The sequence below is a fragment of the Protomyctophum parallelum genome, assembly GCF_964188405.1.
Source record: "Protomyctophum parallelum genome assembly, chromosome: 2".
Lineage (NCBI taxonomy): Eukaryota > Metazoa > Chordata > Actinopteri > Myctophiformes > Myctophidae > Protomyctophum > Protomyctophum parallelum.
Genome location: NC_139699.1, coordinates 43449223 through 43471323, shown reverse-complemented (window position 1 = coordinate 43471323; position 22101 = coordinate 43449223). Strand labels below are relative to the sequence as shown.

General features: G+C 46.8%; 1 protein-coding gene across 1 annotated transcript in view; it reads left to right on the top strand.

The window, feature by feature from the left end:
• LOC310854944 (Golgi apparatus protein 1-like) overlaps positions 1-20426 on the top strand; it is a 59947-nt gene extending 39521 nt beyond the window's left edge. The window contains exons 13-26 of the mRNA XM_083759713.1: positions 654-740; positions 1846-1908; positions 2434-2547; positions 3015-3103; positions 3764-3881; positions 7608-7700; positions 11822-11959; positions 12169-12292; positions 12735-12877; positions 14358-14459; positions 14556-14663; positions 15398-15518; positions 16647-16753; positions 20204-20426. Coding sequence (XP_083615839.1) covers positions 654-740; positions 1846-1908; positions 2434-2547; positions 3015-3103; positions 3764-3881; positions 7608-7700; positions 11822-11959; positions 12169-12292; positions 12735-12877; positions 14358-14459; positions 14556-14663; positions 15398-15518; positions 16647-16753; positions 20204-20371 — 1575 coding nt within the window. The 3' untranslated portion in view covers positions 20372-20426. The remainder of the gene's footprint in view (positions 1-653; positions 741-1845; positions 1909-2433; positions 2548-3014; positions 3104-3763; positions 3882-7607; positions 7701-11821; positions 11960-12168; positions 12293-12734; positions 12878-14357; positions 14460-14555; positions 14664-15397; positions 15519-16646; positions 16754-20203) is intronic.
• The last annotated feature ends 1675 nt before the right edge of the window (positions 20427-22101 follow it).

Here is a 22101-nt window from a genome sequence, read left to right as displayed (position 1 = left end):
AAGCAGGACTTGTAGTATTATGGTGGTCCGTGCAATATACCAGAGGGCCAGTTCTAATACTAATTAATTATCAAAGATAATTCATTCACGGGCCTGATTTGGCCCCCGGGCCTTGAGTTTGACATATATGCAGTAGAACTAAGGCAAATTATTTTATGTTTAGTTGTGCTCGGGTGTTATGCTCTGAAAATAGCAGATCTACAAGATCGGCCATTTTCAGCCTTTAGACACAAGTCTAAAATCGTGCATTACGACCAAGGGGCCAGTGAGGCACTCCAACATTGAAGCGCTGGGCCCTAGTGGTAAGAGGAAGGACTGCAGGCGGACCCGTGGATTCATGACGAGGAAACCCAGTGCAGCTGAGCTTTAACATTGAGTGCTCGGTTGCACTTCCGCATTTGACCTCCACATTTTGGAGGTCAAATGCGGAAGTGCGCCCAAAAAGGCGGAAGTAGACGGTCCCTCCGGCGGCTTCAAAACGCCACTGAGCAACTTCCACTGACATGAATAGCGGAGGGGGTTCACGCCAAAATAAAAAAAATTGTCGACAAAATAAACGAATTAATTTTTTATTCAACAGACTTAACCTACTAATCAACCCAAATCAAAATCACTGATTCATTGATGGAGGAACTACTGTGTTATTGTTGCAGGAACTGGAGTGTCTTCAGGACCACCTGGAGGACCTTGTTCCATTGTGTAAAGAGGTGGTGGGGAACCTGACCGAGTTGGAGTCAGAGGTACAGTCTGTCACTACCAGTCAGACCCACTGCACTCAGTGGTGTGTTCTACCAATCTACCGCGTTACGCTACACACGTTTTAGGGGGGGAAAAGCGTCTGCTAAATCCTTTCATCCATTGGAACACGCACGAGCGTACAGCCTATGCGCGTGCATGTCATACAGGGAATGATTTAGCGTATGCCCTCTGAAAAGGACAAAAAACACCCCACTGACTACACTCTGCACTAGAAGAAGGCAATAGAAAAACAATAAAATAGAATTGGGCTTTATTATTTGACTAGCTCTGGTCCATAGCGTTAGATCCTATCGCTATGGACCAGAGCTAGTCGAAGCTAACATTTAGAATAATGGAGTTCTCCTCAACACTGTTACTGCCGTTGCCCACACACCCCCATTAGTGCAGGCAACGACTGTAGTAGCCTGGCCCAGCCAGCGTGTTTCTGGTCTAGAGGGGTGGGTAGCGCATGGTGCGTGGCCCAGCCAGCGTGTTTCTGGTCTAGAGGGGTGGGTAGCGCATGGTGCGTGGCCCAGCCAGCGTGTTTCTGGTCTAGAGGGGTGGGTAGCGCATGGTGCGTGGCCCAGCCAGCGTGCTTTCTGGTCTAGAGGGGTGGGTATAGCGCATGGTGCGTGGCCCAGCCAGCGTGCTTTCTGGTCTAGAGGGGTGGGTAGCGCATGGTGCGTGGCCCAGCCAGCGTGCTTTCTGGTCTAGAGGGGTGGGTATAGCGCATGGTGCGTGGCCCAGCCAGCGTGCTTTCTGGTCTAGAGGGGTGGGTTAGAGGGTTTTGGTAGCACATGGAGAAAGCGCTGGAGAATATTGGTTCACCGATTGCTTGTTTACTGCCTCTTGTTGAGAAGGCTTGAGGAACAATCCCAGTTGACATTTCATGCAATTATGTCTTATTATATCTTATATGTATAAGTCCACCAATATTTTATAGTCTGTGAGTTCTTGCATCACATTTACGGTAGCTTTGACCCATTTTGGTTCCATGTGTTGCACCATGGCTTTATTTGTTTACTGTGTATTACTGTATAGTTCAGTGGGATGTTGACTTTTGGGTGTGAGGTTGTATTGTGAAGTGCTGGATGTTGTGTTTGACAGGACATTCAGATAGAGGCCTTGCTGATGAGAGCCTGTGAGCCAGTTCTACAGGCCCACTGTCACGTAAGTGTCATCCACCCTCAACCCACGTGTCCCCATTTGTAACCACTTTCAACCTGCCGTCCCTAATTTGGGCAAGTCATTATAGGCCAAAAAGCAGTTCTAGAAGCTCACAATGATGTGTGTTGTGACACACTGTGAGCTATTTTTTTTTTTGGAAAAGTGGTTAAATGAAATAAAAGTTCAGTTAGTAAGAAAAAAACTGCCAACATCTTTTGACCATTAACTGGTCTTCATCAGGGCGAGAATTTTTAACTATGAAAAAGCTATTTGTGTTTATTTGTATGATCCTTTGCTTGGAAGTGAAATGTTGCTGTCGTTTCAAAATATTTGCAAATATTAGAAATGTCGGTTATCGGTGTGTTTTATTTTATTAAAACATTTTTTACGTAGGTATAGGGAATGCCTCCCGCAGAGATTTGCGCTCTATCGATAAAACCTTTATAGTTCTTCTTATATCTCTCGGTGTACTCTGAAACGTGTGTGTGTGTGTGTGTGTGTGTGTGTGTGTGTGTGTGTGTGTGTCAGGATGCTGCTGATAACCAGATGGATACAGGTGAGCTGATGGAGTGTTTGGTCCAGAACAAACATCAGAGAGAGATGAACGACAAATGCTCCGTGGGAGTCACACACTTCCAGCTGGTCAGTGAAGTACAGCCTGTGTGTCTGTCCTCTATGCCCATCTGTCTGTATGACCTCTGTCTGTCTGTCGTTCTGTCTTTTTTTATCCCTTCCCTCTCTGCCTGTCTGTTGCTCTGCCCGTCTGTGTTGGATGTCTTGTATTCTTTGTTTTACTTTGTCTTGTTCATTCACTTGCGCACCTTGTAAGTGCATTTCTGCATTTTCAGAGTTCATCTGATACCATAGAGCACCGAAGTCTGACGTAATTTACACATCCTACTGTTGATTGGTTTAAAAACAAAAAAGTCAAGTCTAAAAATCACGTCAAATATGAACTGTTTCCAAAAAAGAAACAAATAAACAGAGAGAGTTTGTTTATTTTTGGACGATATGAGATGATTTTAAGATGACCCAATGGTTAAGATAAAAAGGAAAGAGTTACGTGACATAATGTGTCTGTGTCTCTCTCGTCCTCTCCTCTCCTACAGATTCAGATGAAAGACTTCCGTTTCTCCTACAAGTTTAAGATGGCCTGTAAGGAGGATGTGCTCAAGTTGTGTCCCAACATCAAGAAGAAGTGAGTCCCTCATTGATTTGAATGCTGATGTTTTATGATTAACATTGCTTCTAGCCCAGGTACTTGTTTGGTGAAAATGAAGGCTAATAATGTTTGGTAGTTGTCTCAGCATGTGTGGACACGGCAATGGCTTCCTCTTTGGTTGTGAGAGCGTTGCCGCCGTGATTTCTGGTCTAGAGGGGCGCTGGGATCACGGCATTGGATCATATTGGTTCACCGATCTGAGCACCCCTCCCCCCTCCGCCCCTCCCCCCCTCCCCTACCCGGTAGAAAACAGTGCACACTGACGTCACCAAATTTGGAGCGACACCCTCTCTGCACTGCAGTTCTCTCCCACTCCTAGACCAGGAAATGTCTCGTTCCCACAGGCTTTTCTTTTCGCCCCATACATCCCATAATAAAACATAATAAAGAATAAAACATACGTATGTTAATCTGCCTGTGGTCATTTATCTTTCCATTCCCACAACCATATACGGAAAAGCATGGCATATTTTGGACATAGTTCGAATGGTGATTAATCATGATTGATACATGTTGTACCTGTTATTAATCTGCTCTGTCTGTCTGTCTGTCTGTCTGTCTGTCTGTCTGTCTGTCTGTCTGTCTGTCTGTCTGTCTGTCTGTCTGTCTATCTCTGTGTGTGTCTCTGCTTGTCAGGGTGGATGTAGTGATCTGTCTGAGCACCACAGTGAGAAATGACACGCTCCAGGACGTCAAGGAACAGCGGGTTTCCCTTAAATGCCGCAAACAGCTGCGTGTGGAGGAGTTAGAGATGGTAGGACCACTCACCCACCCTAGAGGTGGTAGGACCACTCACCCACCCTAGAGGTGGTAGGACCACTCACCCACCCTAGAGGTGGTAGGACCACTCACCCACCCTAGAGGTGGTAGGACCACTCACCCACCCTATAGTGGTGGTAGGACCACTCACCCACCCTAGAGGTGGTAGGACCACTCACCCACCCTAGAGGTGGTAGGACCACTCACCCACCCTAGAGGTGGTAGGACCACTCACCCACCCTATAGTGGTGGTAGGACCACTCACCCACCCTAGAGGTGGTAGGACCACTCACCCACCCTAGAGGTGGTAGGACCACTCACCCACCCTAGAGGTGGTAGGACCACTCACCCACCCTAGAGGTGGTAGGACCACTCACCCACCCTATAGTGGTGGTAGGACCACTCACCCACCCTAGAGGTGGTAGGACCACTCACCCACCCTAGTGGTGGTAGGACCACTCACCCACCCTAGAGGTGGTAGGACCACTCACCCACCCTATAGTGGTGGTAGGACCACTCACCCACTCTATAGAAGTGGTAGGACCACTCACCCACCCTAGAGGTGGTAGGACCACTCACCCACCCTAGAGGTGGTAGGACCACTCACCCACCCTAGAGGTGGTAGGACCACTCACCCACCCTAGAGGTGGTAGGACCACTCACCCACCCTAGAGGTGGTAGGACCACTCACCCACCCTAGAGGTGGTAGGACCACTCACCCACCCTAGAGGTGGTAGGACCACTCACCCATCCTAGAGATGGTAGGACCACTCACCCACCCTAGAGGTGGTAGGACCACTCACCCACCCTAGAGGTGGTAGGACCACTCACCCACCCTAGAGGTGGTAGGACCACTCACCCACCCTATAGTGGTGGTAGGACCACTCACCCACCCTAGAGGTGGTAGGACCACTCACCCACCCTAGAGGTGGTAGGACCACTCACCCACCCTATAGTGGTGGTAGGACCACTCACCCACCCTAGAGGTGGTAGGACCACTCACCCACCCTAGAGGTGGTAGGACCACTCACCCACCCTAGAGGTGGTAGGACCACTCACCCACCCTAGAGGTGGTAGGACCACTCACCCACCCTATAGTGGTGGTAGGACCACTCACCCACCCTAGAGGTGGTAGGACCACTCACCCACCCTAGTGGTGGTAGGACCACTCACCCACCCTAGAGGTGGTAGGACCACTCACCCACCCTATAGTGGTGGTAGGACCACTCACCCACCCTATAGTGGTGGTAGGACCACTCACCCACCCTAGAGGTGGTAGGACCACTCACCCACCCTAGAGGTGGTAGGACCACTCACCCACCCTAGAGGTGGTAGGACCACTCACCCACCCTATAGTGGTGGTAGGACCACTCACCCACCCTAGAGGTGGTAGGACCACTCACCCACCCTAGTGGTGGTAGGACCACTCACCCACCCTAGAGGTGGTAGGACCACTCACCCACCCTATAGTGGTGGTAGGACCACTCACCCACTCTATAGAAGTGGTAGGACCACTCACCCACCCTAGAGGTGGTAGGACCACTCACCCACCCTAGAGGTGGTAGGACCACTCACCCACCCTAGAGGTGGTAGGACCACTCACCCACCCTAGAGGTGGTAGGACCACTCACCCACCCTAGAGGTGGTAGGACCACTCACCCACCCTAGAGGTGGTAGGACCACTCACCCATCCTATAGTGGTGGTAGGACCACTCACCCACCCTAGAGGTGGTAGGACCACTCACCCACCCTAGAGGTGGTAGGACCACTCACCCACCCTAGAGGTGGTAGGACCACTCACCCACCCTATAGTGGTGGTAGGACCACTCACCCACCCTAGAGGTGGTAGGACCACTCACCCACCCTAGTGGTGGTAGGACCACTCACCCACCCTAGAGGTGGTAGGACCACTCACCCACCCTATAGTGGTGGTAGGACCACTCACCCACTCTATAGAAGTGGTAGGACCACTCACCCACCCTAGAGGTGGTAGGACCACTCACCCACCCTAGAGGTGGTAGGACCACTCACCCACCCTAGAGGTGGTAGGACCACTCACCCACCCTAGAGGTGGTAGGACCACTCACCCATCCTAGAGGTGGTAGGACCACTCACCCACCCTAGAGGTGGTAGGACCACTCACCCACCCTAGAGGTGGTAGGACCACTCACCCACCCTAGAGGTGGTAGGACCACTCACCCACCCTAGAGGTGGTAGGACCACTCACCCACCCTAGAGGTGGTAGGACCACTCACCCACCCTAGAGGTGTTAGGACCACTCACCCACCCTAGAGGTGGTAGGACCACTCACCCACCCTAGAGGTGGTAGGACCACTCACCCACCCTAGAGGTGGTAGGACCACTCACCCACCCTAGAGATGGTAGGACCACTCACCCACCCTAGAGGTGGTAGGACCACTCACCCACCCTAGAGGTGGTAGGACCACTCACCCACCCTATAGTGGTGGTAGGACCACTCACCCACCCTAGAGGTGGTAGGACCACTCACCCACCCTAGAGGTGGTAGGACCACTCACCCACCCTAGAGGTGGTAGGACCACTCACCCACCCTATAGTGGTGGTAGGACCACTCACCCACTCTATAGAGGTGGTAGGACCACTCACCCACCCTATAGTGGTGGTAGGACCACTCACCCACTCTATAGAGGTGGTAGGACCACTCACCCACCCTAGAGGTGGTAGGACCACTCACCCACCCTAGAGGTGGTAGGACCACTCACCCACCCTAGAGGTGGTAGGACCACTCACCCACCCTATAGTGGTGGTAGGACCACTCACCCACCCTAGAGGTGGTAGGACCACTCACCCACCCTAGAGGTGGTAGGACCACTCACCCACCCTAGAGGTGGTAGGACCACTCACCCACCCTAGAGGTGGTAGGACCACTCACCCACCCTATAGTGGTGGTAGGACCACTCACCCACCCTAGAGGTGGTAGGACCACTCACCCACCCTAGAGGTGGTAGGACCACTCACCCACCCTAGAGGTGGTAGGACCACTCACCCACCCTATAGTGGTGGTAGGACCACTCACCCACTCTATAGAGGTGGTAGGACCACTCACCCACCCTAGAGGTGGTAGGACCACTCACCCACCCTAGAGGTGGTAAGACCACTCACCCACCCTAGAGGTGGTAGGACCACTCACCCACCCTATAGTGGTGGTAGGACCACTCACCCACCCTATAGTGGTGGTAGGACCACTCACCCACTCTAGAGGTGGTAGGACCACTCACCCACCCTAGAGGTGGTAGGACCACTCACCCACCCTAGAGGTGGTAGGACCACTCACCCACCCTAGAGGTGGTAGGACCACTCACCCACTCTATAGAGGTGGTAAGACCACTCACCCACCCTAGAGGTGGTAGGACCACTCACCCACCCTAGAGGTGGTAGGACCACTCACCCACCCTAGAGGTGTTAGGACCACTCACCCACCCTAGAGGTGTTAGGACCACTCACCCACCCTAGAGGTGGTAGGACCACTCACCCACCCTAGAGATGGTGGTCCAGCCTTGCAGAGACTTCAAACTTGCTTGAGAACACCTTGCTTCCCAACACTTTAAATATCATTGCTTTGTTATTTTTGGTTCTGTCACCAAACATATTGATACTTCTCAGCTGGAACTTAAAACTGCAAACTAATTATGTGTGCTGTGTATAAAAACAAGCTAAAAAGCAGGTCATCTCCTCTCCTCAGTCTGAAGACATCCGTTTGGAGCCAGAGTTATACGACTCCTGTAAGACGGACATCAACCGCCTGTGTTCCAATGTGAATTTTGGTAATGCCCAGGTGAGTCTTGTACAAATGCATACAATCAGCAACTGTTGACGTGCACACCAATAGCATGATTACAGCGGACAATGAGTCGGTTAAAGGGAAATCTTTTTTTCAATGATACATCGGTTTCAGGATATCCAAATGATTGTAACACAACATATTGTAGACGTGGGGTTGGTGTAAGGTGAAGGAGGGGAGGGGGCGGAGTGGAGTGTGGAATAGTTCGGACGGTTCTTCACAGCCCAGAAAGACCGCACGGATGAAGGTGCAAATTGTGATATCAAAGTTTTTAACCAGCCGTTAAATGCTGGTTAATGATAATGTAGAAATTCTTTGCAAACAAGATGACAAAGATTGAGCTTTGAGCTAATCCGCCCGGCTACACTCAGCTGCTCTGCCTGGATTCTCTTCTCTTTCCAAGCACAAGCATGTCATAAACCATCTTGTGTGATGAGAGAGATGAGATGAGAGAATATAGAGCAGGGGTGGGAAATTCTTTTTTCCAAGGGGCCGCATTAGAAACAGGAAATATTTTGGAGGGCCGGGCCAAAAGGCTGAACTTAATTATGCATAATAATAATATTTCTATATAAAAAGCAGTAAATGGCCATTTATGATGATGTACAATAAGAGCGCCCCTCATTTCACATGGGTGTGATTTCTTTACTTTGTACTTGCATGCTTGAGACGTTTCCTTTCCCAGTTGAAAACTATGTTTTTGTTTAAGTTACAAGTCATGTAAATACTAGCATTTTATTTTAACAATGAGAACATTAGAGGTAGCTCTTTTAATAGTTGTTCTTCCATACGGAGGACCCTGGAGGTGCCACTTTCACAACCCACATGGCGCACTGCTTAGCCTACTATCAGCGTGAGATGAAACCGCAGCTATGTCCGCCTACAGGAAATACGTAGGCTGCGACCATGAGACCCGCTACGGCATTGGTCTATAAGTGAGATGAGATGAGATGATGATGAGATGAGATATACTTTATTGTCCCACAAGGGGAAATTTGTCTTGGGCAAAAGTGCATTAGTACATACATCAACGCTTTTTAAAACAGACAGACAATACAAAAAAGACAATACACAGTAGCAGCAAAGTACAAGTCACAAGAGTATCACAAAAGAAGTGCAAGTTGCAATAAGAGAAGGTATATAATATAAAAAAGTGTATTCACAGTTTATAGTACACAATCCCAGTAAAGTGCAAAAATAACTGATGAAGGTCAAGAAGTCCCTTCCCCACTAAGAACTATGAACTATGTGGCGGTTGTTTAGTAGAACAATTGAAGTGGGAACAAAATAAAGTTTGAAGCGGTTGCTCTTGCAACGACACGCTCTGTAGCGTCTACCAGAGGGTAACAGCTCATACTCTGAAGATAATATATGTGAAGGATCAGACAACACTCTATTTGACAGACTGAGCACCGTTTTCTCAAAGATTGTCTGAAGAGATGGAGAATCTTTCCTACCAATTACCTTCATGGCTGTTTTTTCCATTTTAGCTATTCTAGATTTGAGCTGGACAGAGAGTGTCCCAAACCAAGCTGACATGCCATATCTAATAATGCTACCTAGCACTGCATCATAGAAGGTTGACATGACTCCCTTGCTCACACCAAAGAGCCTGAGCCTGCGGAGAAAGTGCAAGCGTTGTGCCAATTTGGCACACAGATAGTCCACATGGACATTCCATTTGAACTGGTTGTCCATTTGGATCCCCAGGTACTTGTATGATACAACCTGCTCAATTTGCGTGCCCCCCATGACCACTGGGACATGGATGTGGACACCTTTTGGATCGAAGATCATCTCTTTGGTTTTTGTGGTGTTTAACATAAGGTGGCTATTATCACACCAGTCTTTAAAGTTATTGATCTCACTGATATAACCCACCGGGTGTTCAACACCCCTCAACAGGCTGACTATTACAGTATCATCAGAAAATTTCAAGATGAAATTGTTTGGCTGAGTGCTTCTGCAGTCATTTGTGTAAGCGGTGAAAAGAAATGGTGAACTCACCCCCCCTTGTGGCACACCTGTGCTACACAATTTAGAGCTTGAGAGTACTGAGTTCACCTTTACCTGTTGAGATCTGTTTGTTAACATGGAGTGGAACCATCTAATGATGAATGGATTTACATTCATGTTATTTAGCTTTTTGACAAGTAACAGAGGGCTTACAGTATCAAAAGCAGAACTGAAGTCTGCAAAAAGGACACGAGCATACGCCTTTGGCTCCTCCAAGTGCTTGCTAATTAAATGGGTTATACTGACTACAGCATCCTCTGTGCTGCGCCCAGCCCTGTAAGCGAATTGTAAAGGATCCATGAAGGAAGCCACCTGAGACTTAAGTGAGTTCACGATAATTCTCTCAAAACATTTCATAACCCCACAAGTTAAAGCAATAGGTCTGTAATCTTTGTTCACAGAGGGACAAGATACTTTGGGAACAGGAATTATTAGTGACTTTTTCCAGATATCAGGAACCATGTGTTTGTCTACAGACTTTTTTAACAACAAGGCAGGCAAACCATCAGGCCCTGTTGATTTTTTGTTGCATACCCTGCTAAAGACACTCTGGACCTGTTTAGGATCAATGAGAAGTCGATCAGAAGCATTACACATGATAGAATCAATATTAAAGTCCACAGACTCCTGCTCTGAGGAGTCAGTGTCATGACGGAGGAAAAAGTCATTCAATTCATTGGCTTTTGCTAGTTCATCCAGTGTAGCAATGGGATTTCGGTTTGTGTTCATGTTCGTTATTTTTTTCATATGATCCCATAGACCCTTAGTGTTCATGGTGCCGACACTTTCCTCCAGTGCAGCTCGGTGGTTTCTTTTGGCCTGGGACAACATCCGATTTAGCTCCCTTTGGGCCACAGCCATGCCCCCCCTGTCCCCATTTTTAAAAGCCACTTTCTTGCTGTTAATACAGGCTTTCACCTCCTTGGTGATGTAGGGCTTGTTGTTAGGGAAGTGGCGAATGGACTTTTTAGGGACGACATTGTCCACACAGAAGTTAATGTAATCCGTTACAGTCTCTGTAGCCTCGTTCAGTTCAAGATCATGAAAAATGCTCCAGTCTGTGCATAGGAAGCAGCCCTTAAGAGCCTCCACACTGTCCTCTGACCACTGTATCACAGTTTTTTGGACAGGCTTACTGGACTTTAACACAGATTTGTGGGCATGAGCTGGACAGTCGAGTGATCCGAGTTGGCAAGAGGAGGGAGAACCTTGGCTCTGTACGCATTTTTTATGTTGCCATAACATTTGTCTAGCACATTTTTATTCCTTGTGCCACATTTGACATACTGGTGAAACCCAGGTAAAACTGGCTCCAGTCTACAGTGGTTTAGGTCCCCCAGTACGAAGATTGGGGCTCCAGGCGTACGTTGCATTTGTGCGTGTACACAGTATGCTAGTCTGTTTGCAGCTCTAGCTGCATTAGCGCTAGGCGGTACATAAGCTACACAAATAATAATATTGCCAAATTCCCTCGGAAGGTAGAACGGTCTCATAGAGAGACAAAGCAGTTCAACGTCCGGGTCACAGTATTTCTCTCTGATCGTGTATTGGCTGCACCAACTGTTACTCACATACACACTGAGTCCTCCTCCTTTGGATTTCCCAGATGTAGCCTCCCGATCCGCCCGTGTTGATGAGAAACCCTCCAGCTCCAGCATGGAGTTCGGTATATCCTCCCGTAGCCACGTTTCGGTAAACACCAAGATATTAGCCTCCCGGTACTCGTGGCTAAATCTTGTGTGTACGCGGAGCTCATCCATTTTGTTTCGAAGTGACCGCACGTTGCTCAAGATGATTGAAGGCAGCGGAGGTTTGTTTGTTTGTTTGTTGTCGAAGACAGTGTGCGGGATCTCAGCTCTGGAACTGTATATCTTTATCTAAAACAGGGTTCAGGGTTTCATGCCCCTTCAAGTGTTTACAGGTGTACAGTTGTGTTAACGTGATTATTCTAATAACCTATTATTCACATGGTTTATTGGTCAATCGTGACATTGTGTTCTCTATTCAGCAATGTTTTTACATCTTAAAATCTCTCTCTCTCTCTCTCTCTCTCTCTCTCTCTCTCTCTCTCTCTCTCTCTCTCTCTCTCTCTCTCACAGATGATAGAGTGTTTGAAGGAGAATAAGAAGCAGTTATCTCAGCGTTGTCATCAGAGGATCTTCAGACTGCAGGAGGTGGAGATGAGCGACCCAGAACTGGACTACCAGCTCATGAGAGTCTGCAAGCAGATGATCAAGGTGTGTTATTTGACCGTAAGAATGTAGACAAGAGAGAGAGAGAAGGAACAGATATTTAGAAATACAGGATTTAGTAATAACATAAAATGTTCAGCTCACAATAAAGTGCTTTATTCATGAGAACATGAATAAACCTAGTCAAAGCAGGTACATGTGGACAATTAGAAAAGTGTGTGTGTGTGTGTGTGTGTGTGTGCGTGTGTGCGCAGAGGTTCTGTACGGATGCAGATGCCAGAAACGTCCTTCAGTGTCTCAAACAGAATAAGAACAGCGAGCTAATGGACCCCAAGTGTAAACAAATGATCACCAAGAGACAAATCACACAGAATACAGGTAAACACACACACACACTAGAGATACAATCAATAAAAATCAACTACATTTATAACTGTGTGTGTATTAAGCAATATTACACGAGAGGGTGTGGTTTAACGTGATTATTGCCACGACAGTGATGCGGTAAGGAACAAGACGAAGTCGAGTTCCGCAAGCATCACTGAAGTAATATTGCAATTATGCAACAGTTACCCTTAAAACTAAGAAAATATTTATTTATTTTTCATTTTTGAATGACAGATGTAGTCACTACGACCACAAATGTCCCAAGAAACTAGCTAGCCTAGCCACTGAGTTTGCTAGCGCTCTGGGAAAACAGAGCAGCTGAATTCTTTGTTTTGATTAGGTGGTGAATGGTGCTGGTTTGATCCACGGCTAGAAGCCGTTTCAACCAATCGCATTGCTTCCTCGAAATGACCTGTTGTATAATGCGTGTCAGACTACAGGTTGAATCCCGTGCTGAGGAAGGCGTGTCGGGCGGACATCCCCAAGTTCTGTCAGAGCATCCTGAACAAAGCCAGTGACGATTCCGAACTTGAGGGACAAGTTATATCCTGTCTTAAACTCAAATATGCGGACCAGGTTTGTCGGCAGGCTACATTAATTTTCCTTTTTACATCTCTTACCACTTATTTTTCTTCCCAATTTAGTCGTTTATGCCAATTGATTCCTCCCCGTACACATGTCTGTGTTGTCGCTCACTGCTGTTCAGTATCCTACTGGCTCACCTGCCAGTGAGGAGCCCCCACCAGGAGGACATATAGCCTTGGTCCTACTCCTCCTGCAATGTTCCCTCTAACGTGAGCACACCCGCACGACTCAGGAACAACCTGCGTATAACAGTGTATTGTAATTGTAGTTGCGTTGCTAAATGCTAACTTTGCCAAGTCATTGCATCGTGTGTGCGAGCGCCCGCGCACACACACACACACACACACACACACACACACACACACACACACGTTGACTCATTTAAGCCTGTTGTTTATGTAGACCTACACACCATTTTGTCAACATCTATTAAATATAAATAAAGTTTATTATTATTATTCCTCTACATGTGTTCAGATAGCTACAGTATAATACTGAATAATAATGGGTATGCCCTTTTCTTTTTTTTATGTAACTGCCCCTATAGTTTATTAAAAGTAATGCACCTGTTACTTATTGTCTCCACCAGGCCGAAGGCATGTGGGGAGAGTATGTTTTGCACTCCGTCCGTCCGCGTGTCCGTCCGTCCGTGTGTGTGTGTGTCCGTGTGTCCGTGAACAGCTAATCTCGGCCACCGTTAACCCGGTCGATGCCATATTTTGCACACACACTCCCTGGATGCCAACGATGAACCTCTGCCCCAAACTTTCCAGAACAGCCTGTTATAGCGCCACCAGGAGGCCGCTTTGTGCAAAACAAGTTTTTGCACAGTACACCTACAGATTTTGTCCAAACATCACGCAAATTGGTACAGTCTCTCTAGAGCCATTCAACGAAACAGGTCTTTCAGATTTCTCACACTCCATCCTGATTGGTTAAGATTGGCTTCCAAAGTTCACAGGAGTGCTCAGTTTCAAACAAAATGCTGCAAATCATGAACACATCGCGTGATTTCCGTGAAATTGTGCACCCACATTCCCACTAGGCCGAGGACGAAATGCCACATGAACAATTTCAACTCAGCCTATAACTGCTATAACTGGCCAAAAAGTGTTTTTACCTCTAACTGCACAGATCTGTGGATAACCTGGTGGAGACTTGTGCCCAGAAGGGCACTTTTTCTAGTTCTATATGTTTGAGTAAGCCACGAGATGAGCATAATGTACGATGTGCGCTCATCATATGTTGCTCAGCAGTTGTTCAAGTTGTGCTCAGAAGTGTTTGCTCAGACCGATGACACGTTAGAGAGAACATTGCGCAAAAAAACATTTCAAGTTTTTTTTTTGTGGCTTTCGCCTTTTTTATAGAGGGTAAGTAAGTAAGTAGGCTGACAGTAAGTAAATACAGGTGAAATAACGTGTGTGTGTGTGTGTGTGTGTGCGTGTGTGCGTGTGCGTGCGTGTGCGCGCAGAGGTTGTCTCCAGATTGTGAGGACCAGATAAGGGTGATCCTGCAGGAGTCTGCTCTGGACTACAGACTGGATCCACAACTCCAGATCCACTGCACCGAAGAGGTACATGAAAACGCACGCATGCACCTCGCGCACGCACAGAAATAAGTACAGTAAACTGCAAAACATGTGGTTCCTGTCATCTCTTCCTCGCTGTAGATCTCCAGGTTGTGTTCCGAGGAGGCTGCAGCTCAGGAGCAGACGGGTCAGGTGGAGGAGTGTCTGAAAGTCAACCTGCTGAAGATCAAACAGGACGCCTGCAAGAAGGTCACTGCACGACACCGCCTACAACTCTAATAAACAGCCCATTTTTATGCGGGAACCCCTTTTGGTGTTTTAAACATTATGTTATAACTTCCTATTGAAAAATAAGCAGTTCTAAAACAGTTAGTCCCAATACTTGATTCTGATTGGCTGGTTACCATCACGTGACCGTTGTAAATTTCACCGATAACCCACACCTTCAATCACTTTTTATATCATTCGCAGCTGATTCCGCATCTCCGTAGCTGTACTGGGGAAGGGGAGCACTTGATTGCCTTACCAACCCATGCCGTGCGGGCGTCTAAGCACCGCCCGGCTCATATGACTGTGAATGTGTGGCTCCAGGCAGCCCCGTAAAGACATCAAGCGCTATTCTCCCGTCGCATAGTCTACTTGCCGAGCAAAACAAGGAAGTGATGTGGCTCGCTCTGGTGGCGCAAAGCGTAGCTACCTTTGTGAATTTAATAGTTTTATTAGGTTAATATTACTATATGTTTGTAACCGTTTTAGAAAAGCAATAAGCCACTCGAGGCTTCTGGAGGGTCCCTGGAACAACATATTTTCAGATGGGGGGGTCGGAGGCCAATTACAGATCATTTTTGGGGTCCTTGACATGAAATATTGAGTGATATTTAGTGATATGGGATTTAGAAGACATTTGTTTTCAGGCCTAAATGGGTTAAAAGTAGTTCCCCCCCATTGTTGACGATTTGACTGATGTTCTTGTGTCTTCCCAGGAGGTGTTGACCATGCTGAAGGAGAGTAAGGCGGACATCTTTGTTGACCCGGTCCTGCACACAGCCTGTGCTCTTGATCTGAAACATCACTGTGCTGCCATCACTCCAGGCAGAGGACGCCGTTAGTACTCCCTTACTGTAAACCAGTAGTTCCCTTAGTGGGGTCCGGACCCCCCCCCCCCCCCCCCCTCCTTGAGGGAGTTCCAGGGGGTCCCCAGCTAGATGATAGTTTGGAACCAAATGGACCCTTATATGGGTCTGTAACTCTGAGAGTGTACAAAATGGAACCAAACGCTTTTTGGTTCCATTTGTATGTTAGAAATGTTTAGCCCATTCTGGGCGGGGTTCCCTATTTGTACCTTACCCCCTCAGGCCGGGAACCCATATTGGGGTTCTGTACAGTATGTACAGTATTCAAAAATGTAAAATTTTTGATTCTGCTATATCAATATTTGAAGTTTTTCAGAAACCTTAGGTCAGGATTTAGAGGCGTTTTTAGAATCGGCCTTAGGCCTGAATGGGTTAGTATGGGTCCCCAGCATGTAGAAACTGCCGGATGCTAACTTGCATATGTTGAGCAATTTTCATAATGGGCATAATATCTGACCATACCATTAACCATTACCATTAAAAATGCATCATGCTTTATGTAGCATGTGACTTGTCAAACTAGGGGTTTTTCATGATGCTGAATCCATTCCAAGCATTAGTTTTGCAAAAGACACTCCTTAGGCTAAAACGGCCATAGCCGTAATCACAAATGTGATGATGTCAGCACATTAGCTATGGTCGTTTATAGCCCAAGGAGTGTTTTTTTGCTAAACTAATGCTTGGAATGGATTCAGCATCATGAATACCCCCTAGATTTTTCTTTCATTTCATTGACATTACTGGGAGAGAAAAAATCATTGGATTTTGTTATTGATACATGAAAAGTTTTTTGGGAATGTTTTTTGAAAATGTTTTGATCTAATAATAATTAAAAACCAAACGTAGGAAGCAATTGAAGTAAGGGGACCCATAACAATGGGTCCCGACCCACTGTTTGGGGAAACGGTGGATTAGAGGTCCGTTGGTAAATAAAGGCTTGTGTTTTGGTAAATGGATCCAATAAGTGATATCAATTAGTATGTACTGTGTATTCACCAATACAAGCTGGAGTGTCTTTGTATGGAGAAAAGCTTTCCCAGCCGTCCTAAATAATATTTCGCCGTCTCTTTCCTTGTGTCCATTAACCCTTTCCCTGCAGAGATGTCTTGTCTGATGGAGGCGCTGCAGGACAAGCGAGTGCGTCTGCAGCCAGAGTGTAAGAAAAGACTACAGGATCGCATAGACATGTGGAGTTATGCCGCTAAGGTAAACTAACCCTTTTATTATTAGAATTATAGAAAAATAATAAAAATGATTAGAAAAAGTATGGAATGTCATCTTGAAATTCCAAATGTGTAGGAAGTTCTAGGAAAATGTGTAGGAACCCTGTATAAGTATTACGGTAATGATTTCACCTATTTCTGTTATATTGCCCAAAGTTTTGCATTCTGCTGCTCCTCATACAGTCATCCTGCAACACAATCTATTCTATATTGGAGAAGTTGTCACATGGCGCAAAAGATGTGCGCAAGATGTGCCACTAGCCAATGAAAAGATGTGCGCATGTGGCGACAAGCCAATGAAAAACAGTTTGCAACCCCGACGGATTAGACAGATCGCGTTTGTTATTTCGCTACTGCCAGTACTTCTGATTGCACACACACACACACACACACACACACACACACACACACACTACCCCGTGTCCCACACACACACAACACTGCCGCGTGGATTTAAGCTGTCAAACCTATTTTGTCCTGAACTGTGCAGCTGATATATATACAGCATTGTCATATTTAAAAGGCGCTTTATAGCTTCTCTCAGCTCAAAGCGTGTATGAATAAGGAGATAAATGAACAGCTGACGTCGGTGGGAGAGGACGTCAGGTGTGTGTGTGTGTGTGTGTGTGTGTGTGTGTGTGTGTGTGTGTGTGTGTGTGTGTGTGTGTGTGTGTGTGTGTGTGTGTGTGTGTGTGTGTGTGTGTGTGTGTGTGTGTGTGTGTGTGTGTGTGTGTGTGTGTGTGTGTGTGTGTGTGTGTGTGTGTGTGTGTGTGTGTGTGCGAGCGAGCGAGAGGGAGGGAGGTAAACAGTCAGCAACACGTTAAATTTCTACTTCTACTAAAGAAAGAGGCAGCGATGGAGTCATAAGACCATATCCATAAATTCTGGGACATAAATTGCGCAAAATACTGTTAAACATGACGGCATCAGCCTGCTGCATCCTCCTAGCTGTTGTGTGCTAAGCTAAATCATCATACAGAACCACAACAGTCAACACGGCATTGACCAGGGTTGCCACATTGACTGAGAGGGAAACAAGCAACCAGGTCTATGAAAATGTTAACAGGCCAGATCAAGTCAGAAAATCCGAAAAAGTCAGAAAATAAATCTAGAATAAGCAACAATATTGCTGACTGTCAAGCATCATTGTCCAATGTTGTTTTAGAGCAGTGGTTCTCAAACATTTTCATGTCATGGACCACTAATATTCTATATATATTTATAATATATATTTACTATATATATTTACTATATATACACACCGGTATAAATACCGGGCAGTGTCTATGAGCCATAACGTGTTGACTACACTACACTACACAAGGACACATAATAATAACTAATAACCCATCCGTTACTACATGTGGAGTCAACTCCTGCAATTTCCTTCTTCCCATAGTGCGCGGCAAAGTAACTCTGGGACGAAATTCTAGTATATACATATAATATTGGTGTAGGGGCACGGTGGCACAGTCGCTAGCGCTGTTGCCTCACAGCTAGAAGGTCCTGGGTTCGATTCCCCGGGGGGGGGGGGGGGGGGGGCGTGTTCTCTCCTCTGCGTCATCAGTGCCCATACCCATATGGGTGGGGTTGGCAAAAGGGCCTTTCTGTGTGGAGTTTGCATGTTCTCCCCGTGTCCACTTGGGTAGGTATCCTCACAAAAAACATGCAGTAATCCTGGTCTTTAAACTACCTCCCCCTGGTCAGCCTGATGGAGGGGAAAGGAACTGGTTACTTGGAATAACGTGTTCCTTCACTACGTCCAACCGGAGAACCAGGTGAGAACAGGCTTGGATAGAAGGAGAGAAAGAGGGAGTGCAGCGACCAGGATTACATTAGACAATAATTGACACTGGGTGGAAAAAAATGGGTTACAAAAATCGTGGGATAAAAATGTAAGGGGGAAAAAAGTAAGCTGCCAAATCGACCGGCTTCATCTGAAATGTTCTGCATGTATATTTCTGAGTGATATGTTTCATAGTTTAATTGATATTAATTTATAGTGGTGCATTACGCATGTCCGATGTGTGTGTTTAGCAAAACGTCAATAAATCTAAATAGTGCTTCCCAATAAAAGTAAAAAAAAAAAAAAAAGAAATCACACCCATGTGAAGTGAGGGGCGCTCTTATCATCGTACATCATCTCATTCCGGTCAATGTTTGTGTTGGGACAAAGTTTGTGTTTGTGAACACACACTAAAAGATACAAAAAAATGTCAGTAAAATAACTAAACATCTGCAGTATCTAGCTTGTATTATCTATCTATAAATTAAATTCAAACCTGGCCAACCGATCCACTTAATTTAACTTGGCGTGTTCGCTGTGAATCAAACTGTGTGTTGTGCAGAGCAGGCATCTGGTTGGACCCTGCATTTCCAGCTTGCATAATTCTCGACTTAACGCTCCAGAGTAAGCCTGGTGTAGTACATCTATAAAATTCCACAAATCTGTGTTTCTTTGTGCCCAAATATGGAGATGACTGTCGTTATACGCGTCTCGGGTCCACTGGGAGAGATGAACTAGGAAATCATGTGGATCTTGGGATCCACACAGGAACGACGTGACTCCCATCTCGGACTTCATGTCATCTGTGATATACAGTAATATGACACATATACAGTAATGATATACAGTAAGACTTCCTTTCATACAATTAAAGCTAAATATTTCAAAAGGTGTAAAACGTGTGACAATAAGTGGGGGTACTCACTTCCGTGGCCTACTCGCAGGGTATACAAAGCATGGCACTGATGGGTCCAGCATTTCTCAAGGTTAACAAACATGGACAAACATGTACAATACAAAGACACCCACAGAGACCCTCTGAAAATACGGCTAGCCTCTTGGGATTCCAACCAGATGTCTGAACAGCAGGTCCTGGTTGCACTGTTTATTCTTGGTGAATTCGTCACTCCTCCCCTTGTCCAGCTTGGTCTTCTTCCTCTCTCGAGTCAGGTATCTGTAGCAATCTGTACTCTGGATTGAGTTAAAGACCTAATGAATAAAGGGGCTAATGCAGACGAGGCTAAAACAAGCACACTGAGGGGATAAAGGATAAGCAAAGCGTGCAGAATCTGGAGCATTGTTCCCAGCAGAGCGCTATGTTGCTACAGATTCTCTTTCAGCGTTTCTGTGCGTGTCTCTCTCTCGTTGTCTCCCTACGCAGGTCTCTCTAGATCGGTATGACTCGTCTTAACTCTCATTGTCTGTCTATACAAACATATCACACCCTCCCTACATAGGTAACCATCTAAGGGCATTAAGGCCCTACAAACGCCTTTATGTAGGCTGACCGGGTTGTGGTCTGACCTCACCAACAAACACAAACTTGCCTAACTACATTCACGATTTGCGCAGGTGAACACATGTTGTCGAGATTAGGTGCTCGCAAAACAAAGGGCATGTTTTTAATATTGTGTATTTCACCTCCAGGTGGCGCCAGCGGAGGGTTTCTCAGACTTGGCCGTGCAGGTGATGACCTCGCCCTCCAAGAACTACATCCTGTTGGTGATGGCGCTGAGCGTGTGCATCCTCTTCCTGGTGGGCCTGCTGTGCGGCCGCGTCACCAAACGCGTGACTCAGGAACTCAAAGATAGGTAGAGAGAGAGAGGAGGGGGACCCCCTGCTCTGGAAAAGACCCCCCCCCCCCCCCCGCCCGGCACCCAAAGCCTCCTCTCACCTCACTGGGGCCCCGGTGAGGTGAGAGGGAGGACGGTTTGAACTCCAACCACCTCCTCCTCAGAAGCACCGACGTCTGTGTGAGCAGCCACTGGGCACAGTGCCAAGTGCCAACTCCTGCGTATGGATTTGCTTTTTGATCCTGTCCTGCTGTTGCTGAAGCCTAATGGTTAAATGTGTCGTTCTGCTGTAGAGGCCCTCCTACCTCTTTCTCCCTCTTTCTCTCTCCCTCTCTGAATTAACACAGGAAGATGCAGGAACATGTTTTTTCTAGAACCTTGTAGCTGTGCATCTTTTGAACTACTGACTGACCCTGCTGTAACTATGAGCAAGCGTTCTTTTACTGACTGGGGGGGGGGGGGGGGTTCGGACCGAAGGTGTGCATCCGTCCGGTGATTTCTAAGTTTCAGCTTCTCTGATTACTGACGGTCAAACAAGCGCGCTTTGTCGCTTTCTCTTATAAGAATGGAATGAGTTGAAGTCAGGTGTTGGGGAGTGGGGAGGGGTCCCCCGTCTTCCCCCGTCCAGTTGTCATGTGAAGGAGGCATTGATGGAACACGAAGTCCTGGGAGGTTCCTGCCACATGTTAAAGTCCCATGAGATCGAGGCTCTCTGTTTCTCTATAATGCGGTGCCTCGCTGCCAGCTTCACGGAGGGTTTTTGGGCTCCTGAAATGTAAAAAGAAAAAAAGATCACCCTCGTTTTCACTCATGGTTCCACGTTGATCACAGTCCCCCCCCTGCTCCCCAGGTTTAGAGCGCTTCAGGTCCAGGCAACTGACTACTGAAAGACACCAGTTGATGAGGACGGTGATAACGGCGACGATGATGAAATCCTATGCCAAACAGTCCGTCCCCTCTGCATCGTTGGGATTTTGAGTGGACATTTTCATTCAGAAGTTTTTATCTAAATGCTAACTGAATCATTGCACTTTTTCATTTTTTGTTTGATTGTTTTTTTGCCTTATTTATTGTTTACTAATGATTGATACTGATTTCAGTTGAACTGTGTGTGTGTGTGTGTGTGTGTGTGTGTGTGTGTGTGTGTGTGTGTGTGTGTGTGTGTGTGTGTGTGTGTGTGTGTGTGTGTGTGTGTGTGTGTGTGTGTGTGTGTGTGTGTGTGTGTGTGTGTGTGTGTGTGTGTGTGTGTGTGTGTGTGTGTGTGTGTGTGTGTGTGTGTGTGTGTGTACCTTGTAGTTGTACACTGTAGGTGTTTGCATGGAGGCATGCACACTCTGTCAGACGATCCTCACTAGCCATTCTCACTCACCATGAGTTTAAATGACCCTATCGACTAGTGATGCATGGGTCAACCCACCAAGTTGACCCGCAGGTCGGGTGGGTTTGGTTAAGCGTAAAATATCACAGGTTCTGACGGGCGGGTCAACACACACATACTGTACATGTGTTTCAGAGTTCAAGGCTTCATGGATGAGGGTTTTTTGCGCCGGTGCCAATTTCTTTTTTCTTTTTGGCTGAATGAATCAGAAAAGTATAACAGGGCAGGGCATTGTTAAAGGTTACAATGATACAAAGTGAGCCAAAACAAAGTAGGATGTGGGAGAGATTCAAGCAGGTTATCCTCTCGAATGTTAGCTGCTTGAGTCGTGAGATTTTTGACAAAAATGATGGCCATAATACTGGTACCTGCAT